Source organism: Caloenas nicobarica, chromosome 2 (assembly GCF_036013445.1).
Source record: "Caloenas nicobarica isolate bCalNic1 chromosome 2, bCalNic1.hap1, whole genome shotgun sequence".
Classification (NCBI taxonomy): domain Eukaryota; kingdom Metazoa; phylum Chordata; class Aves; order Columbiformes; family Columbidae; genus Caloenas; species Caloenas nicobarica.
In genome coordinates this window covers 111,475,453-111,498,980 of record NC_088246.1, presented here as the reverse complement: position 1 = coordinate 111,498,980, position 23,528 = coordinate 111,475,453, and the positions used below count along the sequence as shown (strand labels likewise).

At 41.5% G+C, this 23,528-nt stretch overlaps 1 protein-coding gene across 14 annotated transcripts in view; it reads left to right on the top strand.

Moving 5' to 3' along the window:
* The window catches only part of MTCL1 (microtubule crosslinking factor 1), a 107,896-nt gene that overhangs the window by 68,035 nt on the left and 16,333 nt on the right, over positions 1-23,528 (top strand). For 11 of the 14 annotated variants that reach the window (XM_065629358.1, XM_065629356.1, XM_065629355.1 and 8 more), the window contains 5 exons: positions 4,738-4,830; positions 7,661-7,891; positions 9,955-10,143; positions 17,064-17,231; positions 22,709-22,963. In XM_065629358.1, coding sequence (XP_065485430.1) covers positions 4,738-4,830; positions 7,661-7,891; positions 9,955-10,143; positions 17,064-17,231; positions 22,709-22,963 — 936 coding nt within the window. The remainder of the gene's footprint in view (positions 1-4,737; positions 4,831-7,660; positions 7,892-9,954; positions 10,144-17,063; positions 17,232-22,708; positions 22,964-23,528) is intronic. The other 3 variants (XM_065629363.1, XM_065629357.1, XM_065629366.1) reach the window with 1 other exon arrangement.

Here is a 23,528-nt window from a genome sequence, read left to right as displayed (position 1 = left end):
CTTAATCTGTTTGTCCATTTACCTTACTTATCGTGCCCATAAGAAATATAAAACATCTCTATTACTCTAAGTTAATAGCTGAACTAAGTGAGAACCAACCAGATACAGTGATGTGCAAGTTAGGTAAGTCACTTCACCACCTGCTTTGAATCAAAACTTCTGTATGGATCCATTTTGGACATGCGAGAAGAACTTCAGACTATATTTTGAATATTCTATTTTTAGCTGGTTTTTTAGAGTATCAGTGCTTCTTCTTTGCAATTTTCATAATTCCACGTGAGAGCTCTTCAGCTGGATGGCTTTCACAGTAACTCCCAGCCATGTGCTGAAAATTTACACATCCTTTTCTCTTGGCCTGATTTAAGATTTTATTTTCCCAGAAGGGAAGCAGTGAATATTTAATACATTGTGACTTCTCTTTCTTCTGAAAAAAAAAAAAAAAAAAAAATGAGGACCACATAGAAAGTTGGATCTCTTAGTGTCCACTGTTCCTCCAATGCAAAGTTGTGGGAAGAAGAAAGATAAACTACTCCTCACAGTATTCCTTCCCACCAAGATTAGGGGCAGCAAGAATAATTTACTTTGATGAATTATATTCTTCCTTACTATGCAAGACTCCATAAAGGTTGACAATATAATGGCTTAAAAGACCCTTTATGATGTAAATCTGGATATGCCAGTCCTAACCGAACTCAGTGAGACTTTGTATACTACCCATACAATGAGATGGATTTACAATATTTGGAGTAAAGTGTTCTGTGTGTTCTCAAAATCAGAGGCTCTCCACATAAGCACAGACAAATAACCACACAACTGCCTATTGTACACCAGCAAATGGAATATACATAATTTATATTTAAGGGGCGAGGAGAAGAATGCGTCTTCAGAAGCAGTCTCTGAAAACTCAGATATGTATTGCATGTAAAAAGTAATACAAAAGGCACTGGAAGTTCCTATCTAGTCTGGTCGATTGTGTGCACGCAATGGTCAGCTGTCATGTGTAAAAAAGTAGCAGCTTTTAGACTGTGTGGTCAAATGTAAGGTCCAAATATCAAAGCATTATAACATTAGTTGAGCAGCATAAAAGGTTCATCTTTTGGCTTCCTGGAATTGCACACAAATGCTAGAGAGCATCTTTCTACCCTGCCTCCTCAGGCCTTGTTTTGCTCCACGCCTTCTGGAAAAAAAAAAAAAAAAAAAAGGCTAAAAAGGCTAAAAAGAAAGATTCCATGAAACCTGATGTTCACAGTTGTTGCAGGCAAATTGAGATTGCATGGAGAAAACAGACAAGTAAAACCCAGCCATACCTCATGATGCATGGCAATCATGTTAAAAACAAGTCATGACAGAAATGTGGGATTGTGCCAGCTGGAAAGTAACCTGAAAAGCTTTCAATATGCTGAGAGGGGCAGAAGGGGGCCAGTGTGATGAGGGAGTGGTGGTGAAGCCTCCAAAGCATGGGTGACTTTTCTCTGAACATCCCCTTGAGGTAAAGACATGGGCATGGCTTATCTTGTTCTGGAATGATAACAGAAGGATTTGGCACTGTCCATCCGAGAGGATGGGGGCGGCAGGAGATCTGGAAGTGCAATAATTGGGATTCATGGGAAACTGTCGGTGTCTGTCCAGCTGCAGATGAAGTGCAGCCGTTTCTGTGGTGCTGTGGTGGAGTGGCACTAGCTCGTAGTTCCCGTTATATTGTGTTTGTATGTCTTGTTGTAGTGAGTTCGTGCCGTGTAGTGAGTTTCTGTGATGTCGGTATGTTGTGTGGTGGCCATCATAGTCAGAATGTTTTCCGTTCTTCCTCGTGTGGCACGTTCATTAATGAGAACAAAGGAAACATCAATTTTCTGTTCGTTTTGCAGCAGTGTTGTTTTCCAAAACAAAACAAAATCACAGTTGTGCCACAGACTACACCCTGCTGATTATATGATAGGGGCCTGATATCCAAATATAAATATGTAGATGCCCATCAGTGCAATATCAATTACCTCATCTGCATATACAAGTATCACATGATGTAATTCTACATATTCTTCATTCACGATCCAGATGTTTAGCAGCAATCTATTAGGCACTTAAGCAGCCTTACCTCCCTTGATTTGAGCAGTACTAATCCCAATGCTTCTGGTAGAAATGATATTATATGAAATTACAGACTATGAAGAGTCCTCAGGTTGCAGCAGAAGGAAAAAGGTGTGCAGCTCTGCATTCATGCATTAGCTGCTTTTCAACACGTTTACTGCTTATAAAAATCTATTGTCCTTAAAGAGGCAAAGCAATTGTGAGAAGATATGTGCTGTCTCATGTGCATGTAATAGTCTATCTGCCTATATGATATATTTAATCTCTTTTTAGTAATTCCAGTATTTACGACATAATCCCAGCACCCAAGTTTCCTGAAACTTGGCTTTGCATGGGCTGCATGTTTATAGAAACAGTGCATAAGTTAATAATTTTATTGCTCTAATTTAGCAGACATAATGTGTTGTCAGTATATATGTAACTATGTGATTCCAATTAATAGTAGTCTGAAGTAGAACAAATGATCTTTTGGCAAATCATTGTTCACTGGAAAACACAAGTGTGAAGGGAATAGTGAAAAATTCGAACCTTACTTTCCTGGTAACTTTTGATGTTCCGATTCAGCTTCCAGTTTCAGGAATTCCGAGGCCAACAATATTTCTAACCATCTAAATGTATAATCTGTAAGGAGAGGCATATTAAGGTCAGCGATTGTTGTGAACGGAAGAGCATTGTCATGTTGCATCTGTTTGCACCAGATCGGCTTTGCATTATTTTTGCTGATTTTGAATTCATAAAAAAGAAGGAACACACATTTTTTTAAATTACACCTGAATTAAATTGGTACATTGGTTCTTATCTGCCATATTGCTAAAGAAGCCTGATCAGAATAAAAGAATACAGCAGGGGTGTCAAACTCATTTTCACCAGGGGCCACATCAGCCTCACGGTTGCCTTCAAAAGGCCGAATATCATTTTAGGACTGTATAAATGTAACTACACCCCTGGAATACAGAAATTGCTGATGCAAGTAATTTTTCCATTGTTGGATGAGAAAATTAAATGGATGATTTACAAATGATTGTGCAAAAGTGGCAAATCCCATTGCAAGCAGTTCTTTCCAAATTATTTGTGAGACCAAATTTTGGCCTTGTGCAATAAAAAGTGTCTACAGACATGTTAAGGTGTAAGATGATAAGGCAGCTAATGTGCTCTTGATTACTTGATGGTACCTTTCAGAGGGCTGGAAGTGTCTCTTCTTCAGGTACAAAACAGACGTGCACAAGTCAATAAGTGAATCAAGTAAAGGAGGAACCAATAGGACCCAGAAGGTATCTGTAGGATGATTTTTGTTGTTCAGTGGAATATGGTCCTGGTTAATGGGATACTTCCATCTGCCTTATCACCTTTTTCCCTGGAGGAGGAAAGGAGTGTCTGTTCCAGTGACAAATACTTTTTCAGTAACCAAAAGTGTCCCAGCAAGGGCTGCCGCAGCCCCAGCAGCAGCAGCAGCTGGTTATGCTCTCAGGAAGCGGGAGGGATGCTTGGGGAGAGGAGATGGGTGTCAGGGCTGATGCCGGAGGGGAAAAAGCAATGCAGCCCCTGAGAGCAGTCCCACGACCTGCATTATGTCCTTGCAGCTGCTGAGGTTGGAGTGCACTGGACGTCAGCCAGCAGAGAATTTGGGATTATGCTTTGAAGCCTGAGCAGTCCTTTCTTAAATGCATCTTTACTCTAGGAGTTTGGTGCCGTAGAGTTTTCCGCGGTCACACGTGCAGAGGACGGCGTCTGGCCAAACATTGTCTTTGTATGGACGAATCAGTTTTAGCTCCAGTGTGAGAGACACAAAATGAATGGCATAGGAAATTCTGATGAGGAATGTAAGTGCCACAGGATGAATTCACATCGAATAAATTATGAGGGCTGTGACTCTGCCTTCTTGAGTCTTGAGTAACTTTCAGAAATAAAGTGGATGGGATGCCAAACTTAATGAGAACATAAAATTGAAAGTATTAAGATTAAAATAGTGTTGGACCTGAAAGAGAAGATACTTAAACATTTTGGTCAGAACTCAGGCTCACACAGCTTATCACTATGACATTTGTGAAGTAATTATTTTGAGCAGAAATCAATGAATGATGTTGACTTGTGCAGAGAGCTGTCTTGCGTCTGAAGAAAAGGACCTTATATGCTCAGTTGGTTTAATAAATGCCATCCCATTAACTGCCTAATCAGTAAGTGTTGCAAATGAATATATAATTAGGTTCAATATATGCTCATTAGATGCATCTTCTGCAGAGATATTAAAAATTTATAGCTTTAATTATCATAAAGAAATATGTCACCAAATATGTAATCCTGTAAACAGGAGCTCATCTGGCAAACGTCTTTGATGGTGAGCTGTCTCAGCTACTCAAGTGCAAACTCAGAGCAGAGGTCTGAAGGGAATATTCAGCATGTATCGTAAGCATCCCAGCTTTAGTTTTCAGCAGAAGCCACACAGGAAATTCCCACACATATTTAGGGCATTGCTATTTATTTGCACACTGTGCTTTGGTTTTAACTTTTGATAACCGTGAGTTGTGCAGATGTCTGTCCTGCAGTTCTTTTCTTTTTTTCCTTCTTTTTCACACCACGGAGACACGTTTTCTGCTAAACCTACCCCTTTGTCCTGCTGATCAGCTCAGGGATTCCCATGTTTTACCTGTACAGAATGTATCGATACAGGAGCTTCAGGCTCAGCTTGAGCAGGAGACGAGACTTCACCGAGAGGAGCAAGAAAAGTTTACAGAAAGGATCATCCAGGTAAATACAAAATCTGCCTGCTGGGAGAGACGTGTGACCATGACGTGTGATGTGGACCCTGTTTGTCAGGACTATGGGAATTTGTGTCCTGACGGCTGCGCCTGTTTGAGCTCATCTGAATAAATGTAGAATCTGGAAATTGGGGAAATATAAACTCAAGCCTAATTAGCCACTTTGAATCTGGCTTCTCTGCTTGGTAGAGACAAGATTTGCCCTCCCCTGTGCAGGGGAAGTCAAGGTAGAGACATGAAATACTGCATGGGGAATTACATCAGCCCCTTCAGCTCTCTGTGGGCTCAGGAAGGGTGTGTTTGATATCTGGGAGTGCATTTTGGCTCCATGCCTTATTCTGACACCTCCTAGCCCAAAGAAAAGCCAGTACTTCTCTGAAGTTGGAGGAGCTGTTACACACTCATAACTGAGACACAAATCAGGACTTTTTTATGTTTCTCAGTACCCCATGCTTCCAACTCTCTAATTCATAACTGGTGAATAAATCATATTTTGTTACATGGGCTCCCCTGCTCTTTTGAATGCTGGAACATATTAGTCAATCGTTTTGTGATCTCCTGCTCCTAGAGCGAAAAGTATCTGTTGCTAATTTTTGCAGGCTGTTTGGCTCTTAACTGAAGATTTGTTTTCAAATGTACTTCGTAGACTAAATTCAGCATAATTGTTGTGTGGTGTAAAGCATTTATCCTTGTGCCAGGTAATCTCATTTTGCCCAAGTGGTATCTCTCTGTTTTTTCATAAGTAACTTTTATTTCCAGTTGATCTCCATGGGAGCTTTCTCATGGAGGCTTTTGAAGGCAACCAGTAAATTGATTTCCTTCCTAGTTGCCTTGGCCATGAAAGCTTTTTGGAAGCTATATCTGCCTCTTAAAGTTCTTTTCTTTTGCAATAGCTATCCACTGAAACCATAATACTCTGTGAAGCTCCCTCCGCCAGGGTCTTCTGCAAGAATTTGTGACCACGGGGACTCAGATCATAACAACTTGTAAAAACAATGAAAAATGCAGCAAAATCAAAGCTAGCTATTCATGTTGACAGCCAGTAGAAACAGAAGAATAAAAGCATCTTCTGGATTCTTCATTTTTTCCAGATTATGCCCATCCTGTTGATATTGTTCCTTTTTTATCCTCTTCCGAGATTTCTGGTGGAAATGACTCAGATTTTGCTGTATTTAACCATAACTTCATTTGGTGGAAGAACCAGCATCACCACAAAATCTATTTATTTCTTCCTGTAAAAATTAAATTTTAAAGAACCCCTTTTTTTCCTATTTCATTTTGGGCAATGTTTAATGGTATCAAATTGATGTGTGCTAGCAGTGTACAATCTCCATGAGTGTTATTATGAGTTGTGTGTATGTTTTTTGGGCCATTATAGCTAATTTTGCTCCAGACTATTTTTAAGCTGCATTTAAAACCCATTTAAGCTAACAACTACCGTAAATAATTTTAATTTAATCAGGAACTTTTCAAGGCATAGTAGTATAGGTGCTGAGAATTTGCATTATGCCAGAGCACGTCATTTAAAGTGCAGGAAAGTCCTTAGTAAACCATCTAGTATGCACCAGTAGCCTGTATCAGAAGCATCTGAATGTTGCCATGTAAATCAAGCCTGTATTTCTTAGCATTATTAATTGCCAGGGACTCCACGCTCCTGAAGACGAATCTCTGAAGTATTCTTCATTCCTGTGTGAATGTTTGTTGCAGGCTATGTTCTTACAATTTAAATCATTGTGGTCATTAGTGTACTGTGGCTTTCATAGACTTCAACTATGGAGCTGGTCAGAAAAGGGAGAGGCTGTTGTTCCACAGGATGGAAAATGGTAGCAACTGGTATCTGTTAGCATTTTCCATCAGCCTTTTCTTGATCAATGTGAACCACAACTTGGTTGAAGTGAAAACATGATCTCATCCATGTAGAATATGAGATGTTGTACAACTAACTTGCACATGTGCTATTGCACTCAGGTCATGCCATGGTTTGATTTTGACGTACTGAGGGAGAAGTCACATTTAAAGAATAATGTTTCAGGTGGCCTTGTGTTGAAACAGATGTAATTGTATGTGTGCTCCATAGAATGAACATTTCTTGGTGCTTCTAGTACTGAAACTGAGAGAAGTGGTGAATACCGAGTTGCAGCCTATTGGTGTCTCTTTGGTTCCTGCGTGTGTCCCTTATCTGCTCATATCAGAATGAGAAACAGCTTCCTGTGAGTCATTCAGGTGCCTCCAAGTATGAACTGTGAGAAGTGAGGGACCAGTAGTTGTATCTGAAATACTGGATGTGGTTCCTTGGGAAGCGTTGCCCCTTCAGAAGGAGAGGGAGATGTAGCCACAGAGGAAAGGATGCGTCAGTGACTGGGCAGGCAAGAGGCAAAGATAACATTCCAGGTTGTCTGAAGGGCAGGTGGAGTCCCACCTTGTAGGAATGACTGCAAATGCATTTAGCAGGTGTGATATGTGCATCAGTGTGGGGTGGTGGCTGTGCTGGGAACACACTGCAACTATGCAATCAAGAGAGGGAGGAAAACATAAGTGGTATAAAAAGCAGCAGCAAAGGTCTCATGTGTCTTTAAAGTAAACAAACTGTCCACTTCCACAGCAGGTTACTTGGATATGGTTTTCTAAGCTTATCAGCTGCTGTCCTCTAATTCCCTCAACAGTCGTAACTGCTGAGAGACTTAGTGAGCCAAACTCAATAGCTACTCACTACTGATGAAAATTAGAGATTTCAGTTTGTCTCACCCATCAAAGTACAAGTCCTGGAGACCGCCCCAGGACACCACCTCATTGACATGGTGTCTGTCGTTCCATTAAAGCTGGAGGAGGAGCATATGCAGACCTTGCGGAGGAAAGACTTGGAAGTGCAGAGCTTGACTTTGCAGAACAAACTGGAAGAGAAGACCTGGAGCCAGGAGAAAAGTCTGCTGCAGCAAGAGCTCCGGCATTTCAAGCAGGACACCTTTCTCCTCTATGTCAAACTGAAGTGGCTGTTGAAACACTGGCGGCAAGGCAAGCGAATGGAGGAGGAAGGGGAGGACATCTTAGAGGTAACTGTCCCACCTTATTAACCCAATGGAATTGCAAGCGGTGGGGGTTCTGGGGTATCCCTTCTTTAAGTGTAGACTGTAAATATGATGTGGCATCAGCAACTTTATAATTACATGTAGATTTAAAAGCGAGTCAAATTAAACATGAAGCCTGTTTTTTTAAGTTGGCTTGTGCTAAAGTATAGTCTGCATGATATGTTACAGATCACCCATCTTTAAATCTAAACCCTTAACTAGTACAAACATCTGGTCCTGAAAAATTATCTCATAGTAAATGAAAATTTAATTAGGTCTCAGCAATACAACTCCTGAATAATTTTTGGAAAGAAAAGTATGTTAGCGAGCTGATGGAGTCAAATCTATTTAGATGGGCTGAGAGCTGTCGTTTTTCTCATCGTGTGCACAGTATGTTCCTTACAAAGCCTTCAGCAATACAGATGGAGGGAAGCTCTGTTTTTGTGTTGGCAGAAGAATTATACAGCTTCTTGTGGGAACTTATAGTGAATCATTCTTGTTCGTTCCTCTTCTCCATACACGCGTCTATCACCGTCAGCAGCAGTACACCAGTAGTCATCATGGTGATTTTCCAAGTAGCAACTAAATTAAGATCAGGAATTTCAGAAGTACATAACAACCTGGAATCCCCAAGCTGACACATTTCAACAGGAGTGTTATTGCCAGCCCACATGCACTGTGAAGAAAGGTGCTGCTAAATTGTGTTGAGTTGCACATCCAGGATTGCCATTTGCTTTGGAAACTTAACCTAAAGAAAAAATAAGTAGAAAAATGTTTTTGTTCATTCTGACATTTTGTGCAAACTTCTTGAGAGAAATAGATATATTTCACAGGTTCATGCAATTCTGAAAACATTTGCTAAGTCAACTAAGTAATTTTTCTCAGTATTTCTGATACCTACATGCCTAGTGTTTTTCAACATTTGCTGCATTTGGCAGCACAAGTAACCTTTCAGGTCTGGTAGGAGTATGCCTAAGATGAATACTCAAATGTTTTGTATTCTTAGATAAAAGGTGGATGAACACCTTCATCTGCTGTGGTAATATGAGTCAGAAACAAGAGATGAGTAGCTATTTAGGAATAATTTGCTTCTACTTTACTTCAGCAGTCCTAATTTGCTTCTATGTAAACTAGCTCATATTCTAATATCAAAGTAGTTTTCATTTTTTCACTGTTTGGATTTTTTGATGGGTTAATTAACAATCAATCCACCTCCAGTCATTATTGGAGTTGTGTTTTGCTGGCACATTCGAGGAGAATAAAGTGCTAGATTTGGATACTTCCTGACGTCCATACCTTCAGCAGACAATACACTGGTGTCGTCTATAGCTTTTCATTAATGCATGATGGATTGTATTAATCATGCTGCATTATAGTTGTACACTCATCTTCTCAGCTCCAGAGATCTCCTATTTTGCAGGCCTGCATAGTGTTGTGTTCACATATGCAACATGTCATACATCACCCAAAGATAATTTCCTGTACCCCACAGAATCAAAGTCAATGTATCCCACCACAGAGATGCAGAGGAAGACAGTCCCTTCCCTTAGCCCTTCAACAAATTTCAGAGAATCAGAGAATCATAGAATAGTTTGGGTTGGAAGGGACCTTCAAAGGTCATCTAGTCCAACCCCCTGCCATGAGCAGGGACATCTTCAACTAGATCAGGTTGCTCAGAGCCCCATCCAGCCTGGCCTGGAATGTCTCCAGGGATGGGGCATCTACCACCTCTCTGGGCAACCTGGGCCAGTGTTTCACCACCCTCACTGTAAAAAATTCCTTCATCATATCTAGTCTAAGTCTCTCCTCTTTTAGTTTAAAACTATTACCCCTTGTCCTGTCATAACAGGCACTGCTAAAAAGTCTGTCCCCATCATTCTCATAAGCCCCCTTTGAAGTACTGAAAGACCACTATAAGGTCTCCCTGGGGCCTTCTCTTCTGTAGGCTGAACAACTCCAACCCTCTCAGCCTTTCCTCGTAGGAGAGGTGTTCCAGCCCTCTGATCATGGCAAAGGAGTGTTGATGTGTCCCATCTTTTGCATTTTAGACTGAGCACCCTGAGGCCCTCCCAGACTTTGGCATTCAATCTGAGCAGAAAGCAGATGATGCAGAGCAAGAGGAGGAGGAAGAGGATGTCGTGTTTGCCCTGACAGATTTCTCCCCGTGTCCCACCACAGAAAGCACTGATCATGGACCACAGCTGCAGACTGCAGAATTACTGCAGCAGCGGAAACAGGTACTACACCATTTGTGTATCATGCCCTGGGAATGGAAACTGTGGATTTTCCAAGGGAGTTCATTTTCTTCTGCTGCTGTGTTAAATCACCTAGAATCATACTTGTAAAAACACTTCTAGCTACACGGCAATTACAGTGGATTTCATCCATTACATTTATATTTAATCAGGAGCCATGTGATTACTGTTCTCCTGTTGGCAGATGCTATCAGTGAAAAATCCTATTTCCTCTTGTGGCTGTTTGCCCAGAAACATCTATCAGTATGTGATGGTTTGCAGAATTTACATGCTTCTCTTGCCTGAGCACATCTATTGTATTCCACTGTCAAGTTAGCAAGAAGAGGTGATTTTATTTCCTTTAAGTAATCTAAGAAACTAGCACATGTATTTAAGGTTTCCCTTAGAGACAATGGGAAAACAACACAAAAGTTCCTTCCTGTCACTGGGCTTGTTTTTAAATGCCTAAAAGCTAATCATGCTGACTTTTCCCTGACATCTCCTGTGCCCTGTCTGTGTGTTTTAGAGCACTGCCATATATCCTAGCTTTTTCCTTTGTGCATTTAATATACCGTCAGTCCTAACAATAATAATAGCAAACATTCAAAGGGGACAGACGAAGGGCTTCCAACAGTTCTTCAGAAGCATCTTCTTATATTTTTAAAACAGAAAATATTCAGATGAAAAAAAATCCTTACATGGACTTATTTGCAATCTTAAGTAGAAGGGAGCAAGAATTCTGTGTAAAACACAAATTCAGTGAAAAAGATCTTGAACCATTATGCTTTGTGCCCCATCTCTATCCAGGCCTTTGACTTGGGAGTCTGCTCCACAGAGAGGGGTCTCAGACAAATATATACTCTATATTATCACATTACTTTGCTGGACTCACGGCAGGATCTGGGTATGGTGTGTGTCTTTGCATTTCAGTATTTTGCCTTGAATTCCCCAGACTCTCACAATGATATGCAACCTGTTTATTTACTATCTATATGGTCTAATAGATACACAGTATGCAACAGTAAGTCTCTATCCTATAATAAAGTTAGGCTGGTGCTGGGAGATCCACAGGCTGCCTTGCAATGTGCCTCTCTGGTTCAAGATGCAACCTCAGTTAGCATTTCTGTTTGAATAAAAAATTGTAGAGATCTGTGGTCTTTATGCTACTTCATATTCTGCTTTAAGTTTATATACTCTTTTTCCTTTTTCACAGTGCTAGCTGACAACTCCATTCTCTAGCTATTCTTTTCTGTGAAGTGTGCTGCCAAGATAGTTTTCATTTGATCAGTTTGGCATTTGGAAAGGTTCTAGTGTTACTGATCCTGTGGGAGGTTAGACATTGCTGATTTTGAGGATATACCTTGCCAGTCACCCGGCCCCATCACTGTCATCCACTCAGCAAACTCTTCTCTCGCAGAGGCTGAAGAAGGCCGTGGAATAGATGCTCCTGAGCACGTCATTTAACTGCATTCCATCTGTAGGCTGATTTAATCTAAAATGAGTAAAATAAATATAAACCAACATACACTCTCAGTACAAAGCCTGTCATGTACTAACTTTCCATATAGAGCTCTTAAAATGACCACAAACGTGCAAATAAATTAGGTCCTCTTTGAAATAGTCATTGCTTAGGAATTAATCTCAATTGAGGTGGCAGAAATTGGAAGTAGGACTGCTTATAATTCATTTTTATATACATCGAATGATATTCTAATGCAGCAGTTACAGGTAATCTTGCTTAAAGTAACGACCCATAAGAACAGACCACCTCTTGATGTTGAATATTGCATGATGGATTTATGAAGGTAAAATAGGCTTCTTGCCTTCAAACTAGGAAAAAAGTGTTATTTCGACACTGCAAGAATCAGTGAGCCTGCTAAATATTTCTCATTTTAAGCACTGTTACTTGTTTTGCTTGTTCACGCTAGTGAATCTTCTAACAAGCACTGCATTTATTGACAGGCGTGTAAAACCAATTTTCAGTGCTACGGGACTTGTATTTGTCAGTGGCGAGGAAGGATTATGATTATTCTCTGGCACAGAACTAGGAAACCTTAGTGTAAGTTAATTCTGCTGCTGTCCTAGATTCAGGGCATCAGAAGTGTCTTCTGAAGGACTGCGACAGAGGACTAGCTGCCTGCACACCTCCTGCGCCCTCGGGGCTCTGCCAGAGCCAAGCTCTGCTCCCACATCCCTTAGTATCAGTTTTCCTGAATTGTCCATCTCGCTATAGTGGATGGCTCAGCCCTGCAAACTTCCCACATGCAGGACCTTCATCGTGCTCACCAGCCTCACAGACCCTGGTCCTTGCTCTACACACATTGCAGACTTTCAACCATAAACATCAGCTCCACTTCATTCATATAGGATCCCAAACCACATTAACTAAACAAAACTAGAGCAAGAAACCACTTTGCCTGTGTTGTCCCAGCTTCGAAAGCTCTGAGAGTATCAGCAGACCCAGAGCACGTCCTTCCTGAAGGAGTGGATCTCAGCAGTGCTCATCCCCCAGTATACCACTGACTTGTCAGGCTGTGCTGAAAAACACCCAGGGTTTTTGAGGTCTTCCGTAGTTTCCTTAAGCTCTCAGATGGAAGTAAGCACTGTTTATATAGGGAATTTAGGGTGAGTGTGAGTGGTGAAGATGGAAGCCTCTAAGGTTTGCATCTGCCCAGGAGAGACCTAAGATGCTGGTTCTGCCTGACAAGCTCCAAGATGAAACGCATCAGCACTTGTTTCACATTAGGAAGGAAATTTTGTAATAGTCTAGGAGTGGCTGAGATAACTAGGTCAGAAAAAATATAGAGCTTACAGTAACTTGAAGTAACCCATATTTATTTTTAACATTTAACGTTAATATTTAATGGCTTGTATTTTCAACCTGCACTCTGCTGCTGACTTTCTCACTCTGCCTGGAAAGTGGAATTGTTTTGAGAAAAATTATAAAGCCTGCAGCCTTAATTTCAAAAAGCAGCCTCTAATTTTATATTATTGTGATTTGAAGTACTCGACTAGGTGGAAAGTACACACCTCACTTGTCTGGGATTTTTGTGTGGCCGTTGTGTGGAATGATGAAGGAATAGCAGAGGGGGAAATGGAGAAAAAAGGTTAGCCGATGAGAGGCAGAGTAGATGTGGACTCTGAGAAGGGCCAGTTCATCTTTCTCGTCATGGTGTTGTCCCTCGGCTGGCAGCTGGGGCACACTGCTGAAAGAGTTGGGCAAGGAACTGGCAAGGACTCAAGAGTCAGGTCTGGTCACTGGCAGGAGATACGCAGGAAAGTCGGGCTGGTGACACAGTGGCGGAGGGCTTGGTGTGAGTCAGAGTTTCTATGTGTGTAGTAAGAGATCAGAAGCAATAGCCTGTGGAAAAAGGAAGAGCTCTGGTTCAGTTGAGTAGAAAGGCTGAGATGCCTGTTGGATGGTGTAAGATCAGGGGAGGAAGAAGGGTTTACACATCTGTGGTCCAATGGAAAAAGCATTAAAAACCCAGTACACTCATGTTGTTGCTGGAGGGGGGTCAAGAAAATCCCCAGTGAGATCTCTTTTTGCTCATACAATATTTGTTTTCAAAGTTTAGCAAAGAGAAAAGCCCAAAAGAATAGTAATTAAGACCTAAATATACTAAGATTATTTGCACCGAGATCCATCTTCACTTTTGCCTGGGTCTGTGACTACACAGAGAAAATGTACAGTTCCTGTTTGCTGTTTAGGTTCCTGACCTTGTGGTTTTAATTGACTGTTCTGCTAATGTGCTTGTAATACCAGACTGTGTATAAATTCTTAAGTGAAATTCTCAGAGCAGAAAATAATTGTGATTAAAAGCAGAACCAAGCTTCAAAAACTGCTGTGGTCCCAGGCTTTTCTCGAGCTGGAGGCTCCTATCTCTGGGATTGACTCTGTGTAGTACAGACTCCAAAGTCTTGGAATTTAATGGAGATACATTACGTTTTTACTTATTGTCAGCTGTTGTTCCCTTTACCTATAAATCCTGAGGTGTAGATGCACCTCTTTAAAGGCTTTAAACGGCTTTTGTAATTCTCTTGTCTTAGGTCAATTGTGAATCAATCAGATTCCTCCAGGCTCTAAAGTTTGGTAACTGGTAAGGTACTAAAGAGCCAGCTTCTTGCATGGGAAACTGTCCAGGGAATCACAGCCATAACCCATTTCTTCTGCCTGGACAACAACCCTGGGAGGAAGGGAAGGCCATAACAATCCTTGTTTTGTACCTATGAGACTTACTCTTATGCAGAAGCTGTTTGGCAGTTTTACCAGCAGAAATCTAAAGAATGTCTAGATGTAAATGTATTTCAGAGCACATTGTCTCAGAAGTACTTCATCTGTTCTCCAAAAACACTCCAGACTGGCAATACAGAAAAATAATCTCACAGACCTCTCCAACTTCAGACTGTAAATACAAAGTCAGGCAAAAGAGACTTCTCTGCAGGAGTTAGAAGTATGTAGCCAAAATTGGATTTATATTGGCAAGTTAATTATAATCCCAGCAAGCCCAGGGGGCACCTGGGGTACTTGTCTCATAACAGTGACATTAATGTAATGCCTCTAGAAATAAGGCATGCCCTCATCCCAGTAGGCTGCAAACCTACAATGAGGCTCTTTTGGCTCCTCTCTGTACTAGTCCATCACTTCTTTCTTTGCAAACTTAATTTTACAGGACTCTAAAGCTATCAAATATATGCACAAGAATAAGGGATATAGCTTGCTTTGGTGTTATTTGGTTTTATTCTTCTTCTGCCTCAATTTCCCTCGTGGAGCCTTTAGACTACTTGGCCAGAGAAGGGTTTATGCAATGTACCAGAAAACACAGAATGTGTCTCTTGAATGAAAGCACTTCTTAGACATTTGGGGCCAGGGTTTTCAAAGAGGACAAGGACAGATTTTGATGTGCTCAATACCCAGCAGCTCCTGTTGTGACACTAAGGACGAATCTTCAAAAGATCTCTTACTCTGATTACTACATAAGGGGCTCGAGATGTTTGGAGAATTTAGCCTTAATTGGGTATCAGAACAAAAATTCATGGTGGAAACATAAGATCTCATTGCATATTGAAAAGTAGGTGATCTTATATGCATGATGGAGACTACTGCTGTATAGTAGGAAACTGCTAATTGGCATTAAATGTTAATGGAATTAATTCTGCTTCTGTGGGTGCATTTGTTATGAAGCCCTGTGTTGTAAGCCATCACATTTCATTAGCCCAAACAGTCAATGAGCACCTGCAGTCATTTCCCTGCATCTAGCATATTTTTGCTGATGAACCAAATGGCTTGGAAAAAGTAGACCACATTTGTTTGTCTTTTAAAGAAAAAAGGCACTGTGATATGTCCCATCAGTGATTAAAAAAGTGAGGTGGGTTCGGTGATGCCAAAATCCTGATGAGCATATGAAATCAGCTTAGTTGTCTGCATACAATTTTATAGGTATTGTCACTGACAAAAGCACATGAAAATTATTTAGATTTTTGTGGACATCTGTTTACTTGACTTGTCTACAAAGAAGTCCCCATGTAGATACTTTCATGAAACACCAGATAAGAGGAATTGCAGGAAGCCTCCACTTGGGAAAATAAATAAAAAATAAAATTAATTAGACTATCATGCAAGAATCGAGACAGATAATTTGAGTTAGGCCTTCCCAAGGAAGCGAACACATTCACGAGAACCAGGTGATTAAATGCTGAATTTGTTGAGTAAGCTTTGCCATTTTTCTGCTCATGCTGTGTTTGCTAATCAAGTATAATTTTCTCAAAAGTCTTTCCTATTCAGAATAACTTGTCAGATACAATCGCTGGCTACTCCCTGGTCTTTGAGAGGCACATTGGGAGTATTTTATTTAAGTTTTGGAGAAGTAAATCATGTTACACTTTTCTGTTCTCTAATTCAATGACTGCAAAAAACAGTGGGATACCTTTTGTTTTACTGATCCAGAATGAATCTTTAAAAAACATTTTTCAATATTTAACATAAAAATGGCAGATTTTGCAGGTCTTCAGGGAATTCGCAAAAAAGTAAATGCCAAAACTAATTGAAAAAAATTAGATTTGAATAAGTATGCATGCTGCCTCTCATTACTTGCCAAGATCAGATCTCAGCTCTGGGCTAGACTTTTAACTCAATTTTTGGCTCCTGGCTAGAGTAAGAGCACAGACAACATTTTCAGTATGACCGTGACGAGATGTGGATGGGAGTTTGCTCTTTGATCCTATCTGCAAGAGGGAAAGCGGCCGACCTGACCGACAGAGGAGAAATGTGAAGTACAGACTAGTGAAACATCTTAACAGAGATACTCAGCTCAAAACCACACTGTTTTTTTTTCAAAGTAATTTTGTGTGATAATACAAAAGCACTGAAAATTAATCCCTCTTCTTTATATGTAGTTTACAAGTATTTAAGGTTTGGTGCTGAGCTGCAACGTATCTATGAGATGTCCAGCTACCCAACAGACTTCAGGAATGATACTCTAGCTTTGGTTTACAGTATTAAAAAATAAGTTATTATATGTCCTCAACCCAGAAAGATGCTTAGTGCCTTTTTCAGTGTGACTTAAGTATCTTTGGCTTTCATGGGTGCTTCAGGAGTAAAGCTAACAAGAATTAGAATCACAGAAGTGCAGAATCATGTAATCATTTAGGTTGGAAAAGACCCTTAAGATCATTGAGTCTAAGCATAAACTTAACACTTCCAAGTCCACCACTAAGCCATGTCCCTAAGCACCACATCTACATGTCTTTTGAATACCTCCTGAGATGATGACTCAACCACTTCCCTGGGCATTGCTATCCTTAGTTTTCTCATGCAAAAGATAGCCAAGGCACTTTCTCTTCCATGCGGCAGGCATGCAGGCATTTTTCCCCCTAAAAATGAAGCATCCAATGACAGCATTTCTTTTGCTTTGTTGCGGCAGGCAAGCGAAAATCGGAAGCTCCTGAACGCTCTGAAGGGTTTGCTGGATGAGTTCCGCTCAGAGCTGCGGGACGAGGAGCGGGAGCGCCAGGGGCTCCAGCAGCAGTACGCCCTGCACAAGGCAGCCTGGGAGGTGGAGATGACTGAACTGAAGTGCCACCTGGAGCAGGTAACGTCCCCCACAGCTAACACCAGTAAAGAATGGCTGAGTTGCTTAATTAAACATTAAATCTATGACAACCAGGATTGGGACTACATTTATTCAATTTACCCTGGTGCCTGAAAGCCTGAGCAAAGCTTTGCCTCTTGAGTTGCCTCCTGGATTCCAGTTGTCCCAGTATGAGTGCTCATGTAGTAGATACTGTGCAATATAGGTGAGGACAAAGGAAGCAAATCTCTTCATGCTGTATTTTCTCAGAAGCATTGGCTAGTAACCTACCAGCTGTGGTAATGAGATGTGCAGGTGTCTATTTATTGGCATTTATAGGAGAGAAAATTTCTTTTTGTTGATGTGCTCACAATTAGCTTGTCACTGTGCCTGGCCACTTAACAGTTGTGGTAGATGGTAGGAGAGAAAAGAGTGATTTAATAATACTGAAGTGTGAGACCACTATGTTAACATTAAACCAGCTATTAAAAGCTACTCATTAGTGAGGGACGTTACCCCACTGAAGAAAGAGCTCTAACTACCCACCATGTGATACTGTTAGAAGTGTGTATATAAAATCTGGTGCCAAGTGCTTTGGTGTCATGTATGACTGTTCACAGAAGATGTAGTGAAAAGAGATCAGCAAAAACTCCACAAGGGTTCACTTCCAAAGCTGGTGGCATAAAAGCTCTAATTTTTCGCATTCAGGAGGGGATGAGTGGGAGAATTAGTATGTTCAGGTCCTGAGAAAAAGATTTGTAATTGCAAAGCTTCTCTGCAGAGGACAAATATAATAAAAAATTTCACTGCCAGGAGGCTGGTATATTTGGGAGGATTTACTGAACACTAGAGACTCACTCTGACGCACAGAGCTGAGACGTGAGTGCTGCTTTTCCTGCCCAGGTACTGTAGGCTGCTTTCCCAGAATGAAGGAAGAAGCTTTCATTTTAGCTGAGTCTTCTGTCAGCAAATTCAAATTATCAGTTCAGCTGCTTCTTAGTCCACACACATTTCCAGAAAATCGATCGCTTGAAAAAGGAAACAAAATCCATCCCCATTTTCACTCCTCCCAAAATAAAACCTCGATGACAGATTTACCATAAGCTCAAGATGGCAACAAAGAATAAAACTTAGAGAAAGTTAGTCTGACAACAAACTGCCAATTTAGAGCTTGCATATTTTGCATTTGCATGAGTGATATACTCTCAGGTTGCTGCTTTGGCTCATGTTTGGCAAGCAGGACAGTGCTGCCATTCCTGGTCAGGGAGAAGATAGATTTGCATTCTTCCTTCTGGTGGCCTTATCAGGCTCTTTGCTACTCCTACTGTTTCGCTGGTAATAATATATCACACATGGTAATTATCGAGCCATGGGTGTTACTTTTTACTTTTCTTCCAGCAAATGAAAAGAATGAAACTGGTCAATGTTTAAGACATAAAACTGTCTTCCTTAGCCGGTTCCCCAAACTGTATTTCTATTTCACAGTAAAAACAGGTCCCTAATGCAGCAGCAGCAAAAAGATAGCACATAAGTCCTTAGAATGTAAATTAGGATAGGGCAAACAATATGTGTCCCACTGAGGTCTGGTGTACGTGCTCACAATTACAAGGAGGCAATTAAAAAATAAATATAAAAATAATAATATAATAAGCCTGAAATAGAAATAAACATAAATTTAACTTGGACTAATGTTAAGGATTCAAAATATGGGGTGCTTTTGTCATAGGTTCAATTTCAGGATCAAAATGGGAGGAGCTAGTGAACAACATGTAAAATATCAGCATTACCTATAGTCATGTTAACATCTTTTGCTATTCTGTACCACCATGTGGCTTAACAACAGCTTCAACTAAATAGCCAAGTCTGTCCTGTCAGTGTGGATAGGACAACCCCTCATGATGTCATTTGATTGTTTTGATTGTTAGTGATGAAGCAGCGGGCTGTCCAGCACTCCCACCACAGGGGGCTATAGACCTGCCAAACCCTTGACAAGCCCATAGAGAATCAAGGCCTTTCTAGTCTCCACTGTTGCCTTCACTGCTGCTGTTTTCCACTTTTTTTGTGAAGCAGTAGGCCAATTAACAAGAGCATTTTCAAGAGAGTCAACTCCAAATTAATAGTCACTGGCAATGGTTTTGCATTTTGATGCTTCAACTCTTGCTATAGGAAAGAAACTGAAAAAAAAGGAAAGAAAACTCATGATGAAAAAACACTGCATATCAGAAGTGACAATGTACTGTTGCCTGCTGCTCTGGAGCTTTAGCACTGCATATATCATTAAAAATAAAAGTCTTGATTGTCAGAAACACATGTGCATTTTATTTGGCAGAAGGATCCTTAGGCATTGTTTTTAAGATAAGAAATAATGAGATAGCTCCTAAGTGTGGGATTGCAATAACTCTGAGCCAATAAGTAGTCCCAGTAATTCTCAGGCTCCAGTTTGGGAAGTGAGAAATTCCAGTATTCTGGGAACTGATAAATGTTTGGAAGAAGGAGTTAGTATGAGGGGTCGAACCCTGCTTTTACACATTGAGAACCCTCACTAGGACTTGGACCAATGGTCCAGCTTCAGGATGCTTGGAGGGCATATAAGCTGTGGTGCACACGAAGAGGCATCTGGCCACCCTTAGCAGTTAGCAGGGTTAGGAAAGTTGCATCTAGACTTTTGTCCTAAGGAGCCACCAATGGACCTTGCCCCCATGATTTGAGGCAAAAGGCCTCTCTCTGCCAAGAACATTGTTCTGCCTTCTAGGGGCACTTCTTCTAAGTCCAAAGACGCTGCCTCTGACTGGAGAAGGTTTTCGGTCCCACATCACTGAACACCAGAAAGTTATTTTGAAGGTGTATCACTATACTTGCCTTGGTTCTGAACTCATCTTTTCTTCTTATAGACTTCCTATATGCTTTTGAAATGGGGTAAGACCCAGGGCTCTGCTCTGGGTGAGCCCATGGTCTGGCACAGGATAAATTACTGTATTTTGTTGGCTTGGGCATGGCACCCTAACAGCAGCCATGCATTCTTGGGATATTGCTCTTCTGGAACATGTTCTTACTCCCCACTACCCCTCTCAGCTTTCTTGCCCTTCACAGGCAGCATAGCCTGGGCTCCACTGCTTTTCTTGTTAGCTAACTGAAAGGCTGAGAATTTGCCCAGTGGTGGTGAAGAACTTAGTGGTGTAAGGGGAGAGAGGTTCAACATTTTGATATTTTTTGTTATTCAAAAAAATAAAAGAATGAATTTGATTTACAGGATATTCATACAAACAGTATTTAGTACATCTGAGCATGACATGGACCTGTTGGAGAAGGGCCAGAGGAGGCCACAAAAATGATCAAAGGGCTGGAACAGCTCTGCTGTGAGGACAGGCTGAGAGAGTTGGGGCTGTTCAGCCTGGAGAAGAGAAGGCTCTGGGGAGACCTTATGGTGGCCTTTCAGTACTTAAAGGGAGCCTATAAGAAAGATGGGGACAGACTTTTTAGCAGGGCCTGTTACGATAGGACAAGGGGTAATAGTTTTAAACTAAAAGAGGGGAGATTCAGTCTAGACCTGAGGAAGAAATTTTTTACAGTGAGGGTGGTGAAACACTGTCCCAGGTTGCCCAGAGAGGTGGTAGATGCCCCATCCCTGGAGACATTCCAGGCCAGACTGGATGGGGCTCTGAGCAACCTGATCTAGTTGAAGATGTCCCTGCTCGTTGCAGGTGGGTTGGACTAGATGACCTTTGAAGGTCCCTTCCAACCCAAACTATTCTATGATTTTATGATTCCATGATTACCCGAAGTTAGCAGTGATTTTGGAAGCTAGCAGCAATCATTTTACACATTGCTGAACTAAAGTGTGAGTAGTCAATGTGCTGGGTAGCGAGCAGGGAGGCAGCAAAGCTCACCAACTTCTCAAGGAGTTGCACTGCCCAGGATGGTGTCTCTCATCATGGATCTGCAGCACAGAGGTGTCTCTCCTGGAATGTTCTCTGTTTCTGCACCATGGCACCTCTGGTCTTCCACTGAGCCAGGTTGTTGTGTGCAGGACAGGCTCTCGCACATCACTGTGGGTCCCACAAATTTACACTGCACAAATAGCATAAGTGTGAGAAAGAGAGCGTCATGTCAACTCTGTTAAAATAGGATGCTCCGCTTTTTTAATTGATTTTTTGGTTGCTTGGTCAGTTGATTGGTCATTTGAAAACAATTTTACTTTGGAAATTAGTGGTAGAGGACACAGGTGTTTTAAGATCTCCCTGCCAATGCAGGTGGCTGTAACAGGATGTTCTCTGCAGCTCAGTACAATTTTAAATGACTCAAGCAATGACATCTCTGCCATTTACCTGGGGAGGCTGTTCCAGAGATAGTAAGCTTCACTCCTGAATCTAATCTGAAGTTCTCTTTCCTCGGAAAGTTTGGGCTTGCTTTCAACATAGGGCAATGAGAAGGTGTTGCTTTCCTCTTGCTAAAGGAGCTTGTTTCCCAGAAGACCTGCTGCCTCTGTTTTTTGAGGGCAACTTTAACTTCAGAGGCAGAAATGAGGTTTTGCTGCTTTTCATTCCAGTTCATCTGCAGAGCCAGAGGATGGAGATGTATCCCATTCTGAGTCACTCACACATTTTCTGAGTTGTCAACAAAAGGTCAGGCTTCAGGAATAAATTCTTCACTCGCTTGAACTTATACAAAACCATTAAGTGCCTTTTTCACTCTGGCAGCAGTCTAGCAGTGGCCCAGGTTGGCCAGAGAGGTTGTGCAATCCCTGTCCTTCACAATCCGATCTGATCTCAGAGCCAACCCTGCTGAAAGCAGGGGTTGGACTAGAGACCTCCTGACACCCCACTGAGCTTGCATTTTCCTTTGAATAAATTACCTTTGGCCAGCTCTTCTGATCTGATTGAGCTGATCCCTGAGCATGAAGTGAAAGAGAGGGGAGGGAAAGTAGCATCAGCTGACAGCCCTAGAAATCAGTTCAGACACCAGAACCCACAGAGATGATATGAAGGATGATCTTAGTACATCTGCTGCTGCTGCTGACACCCAATTTTGTTGTGAAGTGTGAGGAGCTGTACAGTAAGACCATTGCCGAGAGTTGTTCTGGGAAAAGTCTCTTCGGAAAATGAATTCACGGTCTTTAGGTTTCAGGTGTACTGAGTGAGAGCACAAAAGCAGAGCAGTGGCTGAGGGCATTGTCCTGGCGATTGTTGAGGTTGGAGTTTATCTCCATGTTTCCTTCATTGTTGGTACCCACACTCCCAACAGAAAGATCATAACGGATGTCTTAATAGCACGAGCTGGTAAAGCTTGAGAAATTATTTACTATGGTTTTCACTGTCTTGATTTTAAACTTTTTTCAAGTTGAATGTATTTTATCATTTATTGAGATCCTAAGATGTAAGAATTGCCATAATTTTGCCATTACCTTTGTAGAGTTGGGTCTTTAACTCAAATTCATTGTCAGGCACAGGCATTTACCACAGAAAGCTTAATGTCCTAGTAATGTTTTATTTTCATGCCAGCTGGAAGGGAAGAGTGCGAACACCCCAGGAGAAACAGGCCTCACTTCTGATGCAAAGGGAGCTTTTAAAAGGGAAAGAGAGGAGCACAAGAAGCTTCTGGCTGAGAGTCATGGTGTGGTGATGGACCTCCGCTGGCAGATCCAGCACAGTGAGAAGAACTGGAACCGGGAAAAGGTGGAGCTCCTGGACAGGCTTGATAGAGACCGGCGAGAATGGGAGCGTCAAAAGAAGGAGCTGCTCAGGCGGATAGAGCAGGTAAGGAGTCATCCTGGGTGAGCGATGGCTGGCTGCAGGCATGAGGCATTGCACCATTACTGCACCCAGGCCGAGGTCAAGAGACTGTATTAAGAAGCAGCACGTGAACAATTTTAGTTCCTTGACTACATCAGTGTTTCTCATGCTACAAAACAATTTACATACACAAGGGACCAGAAGGAAAATGCTCATAATCCCTATAAAAGACGACTTATGAGAAATCAACTCCAGGTTAAAGGCCATTTCCTGCCTCATTTCAATTACCCTGGACAGGCACGGTCACATCGATTCATTCTGTTTGAAAGCTTTTGTGCATCTCTTCATGCTAAAACACTCGATCCCACATGCAGGGTTATTCAAGGTTCGATATACAGCTTCCTGCCAACAAAGTCTGTTCATCTGTGAATTAGCCACCAAAGATGCAGCTGCTGCGGCTATTCAGTCTCAGCTGAACTCTTTTTCTCTAGTAAAGGAACCTGGGGGTTAACATGAAGAACCCTGACTGGTAACAAACAGCTATCAATACTAAATATTCAGAAGACCCTTCTCACCTTGGTCACGTTCA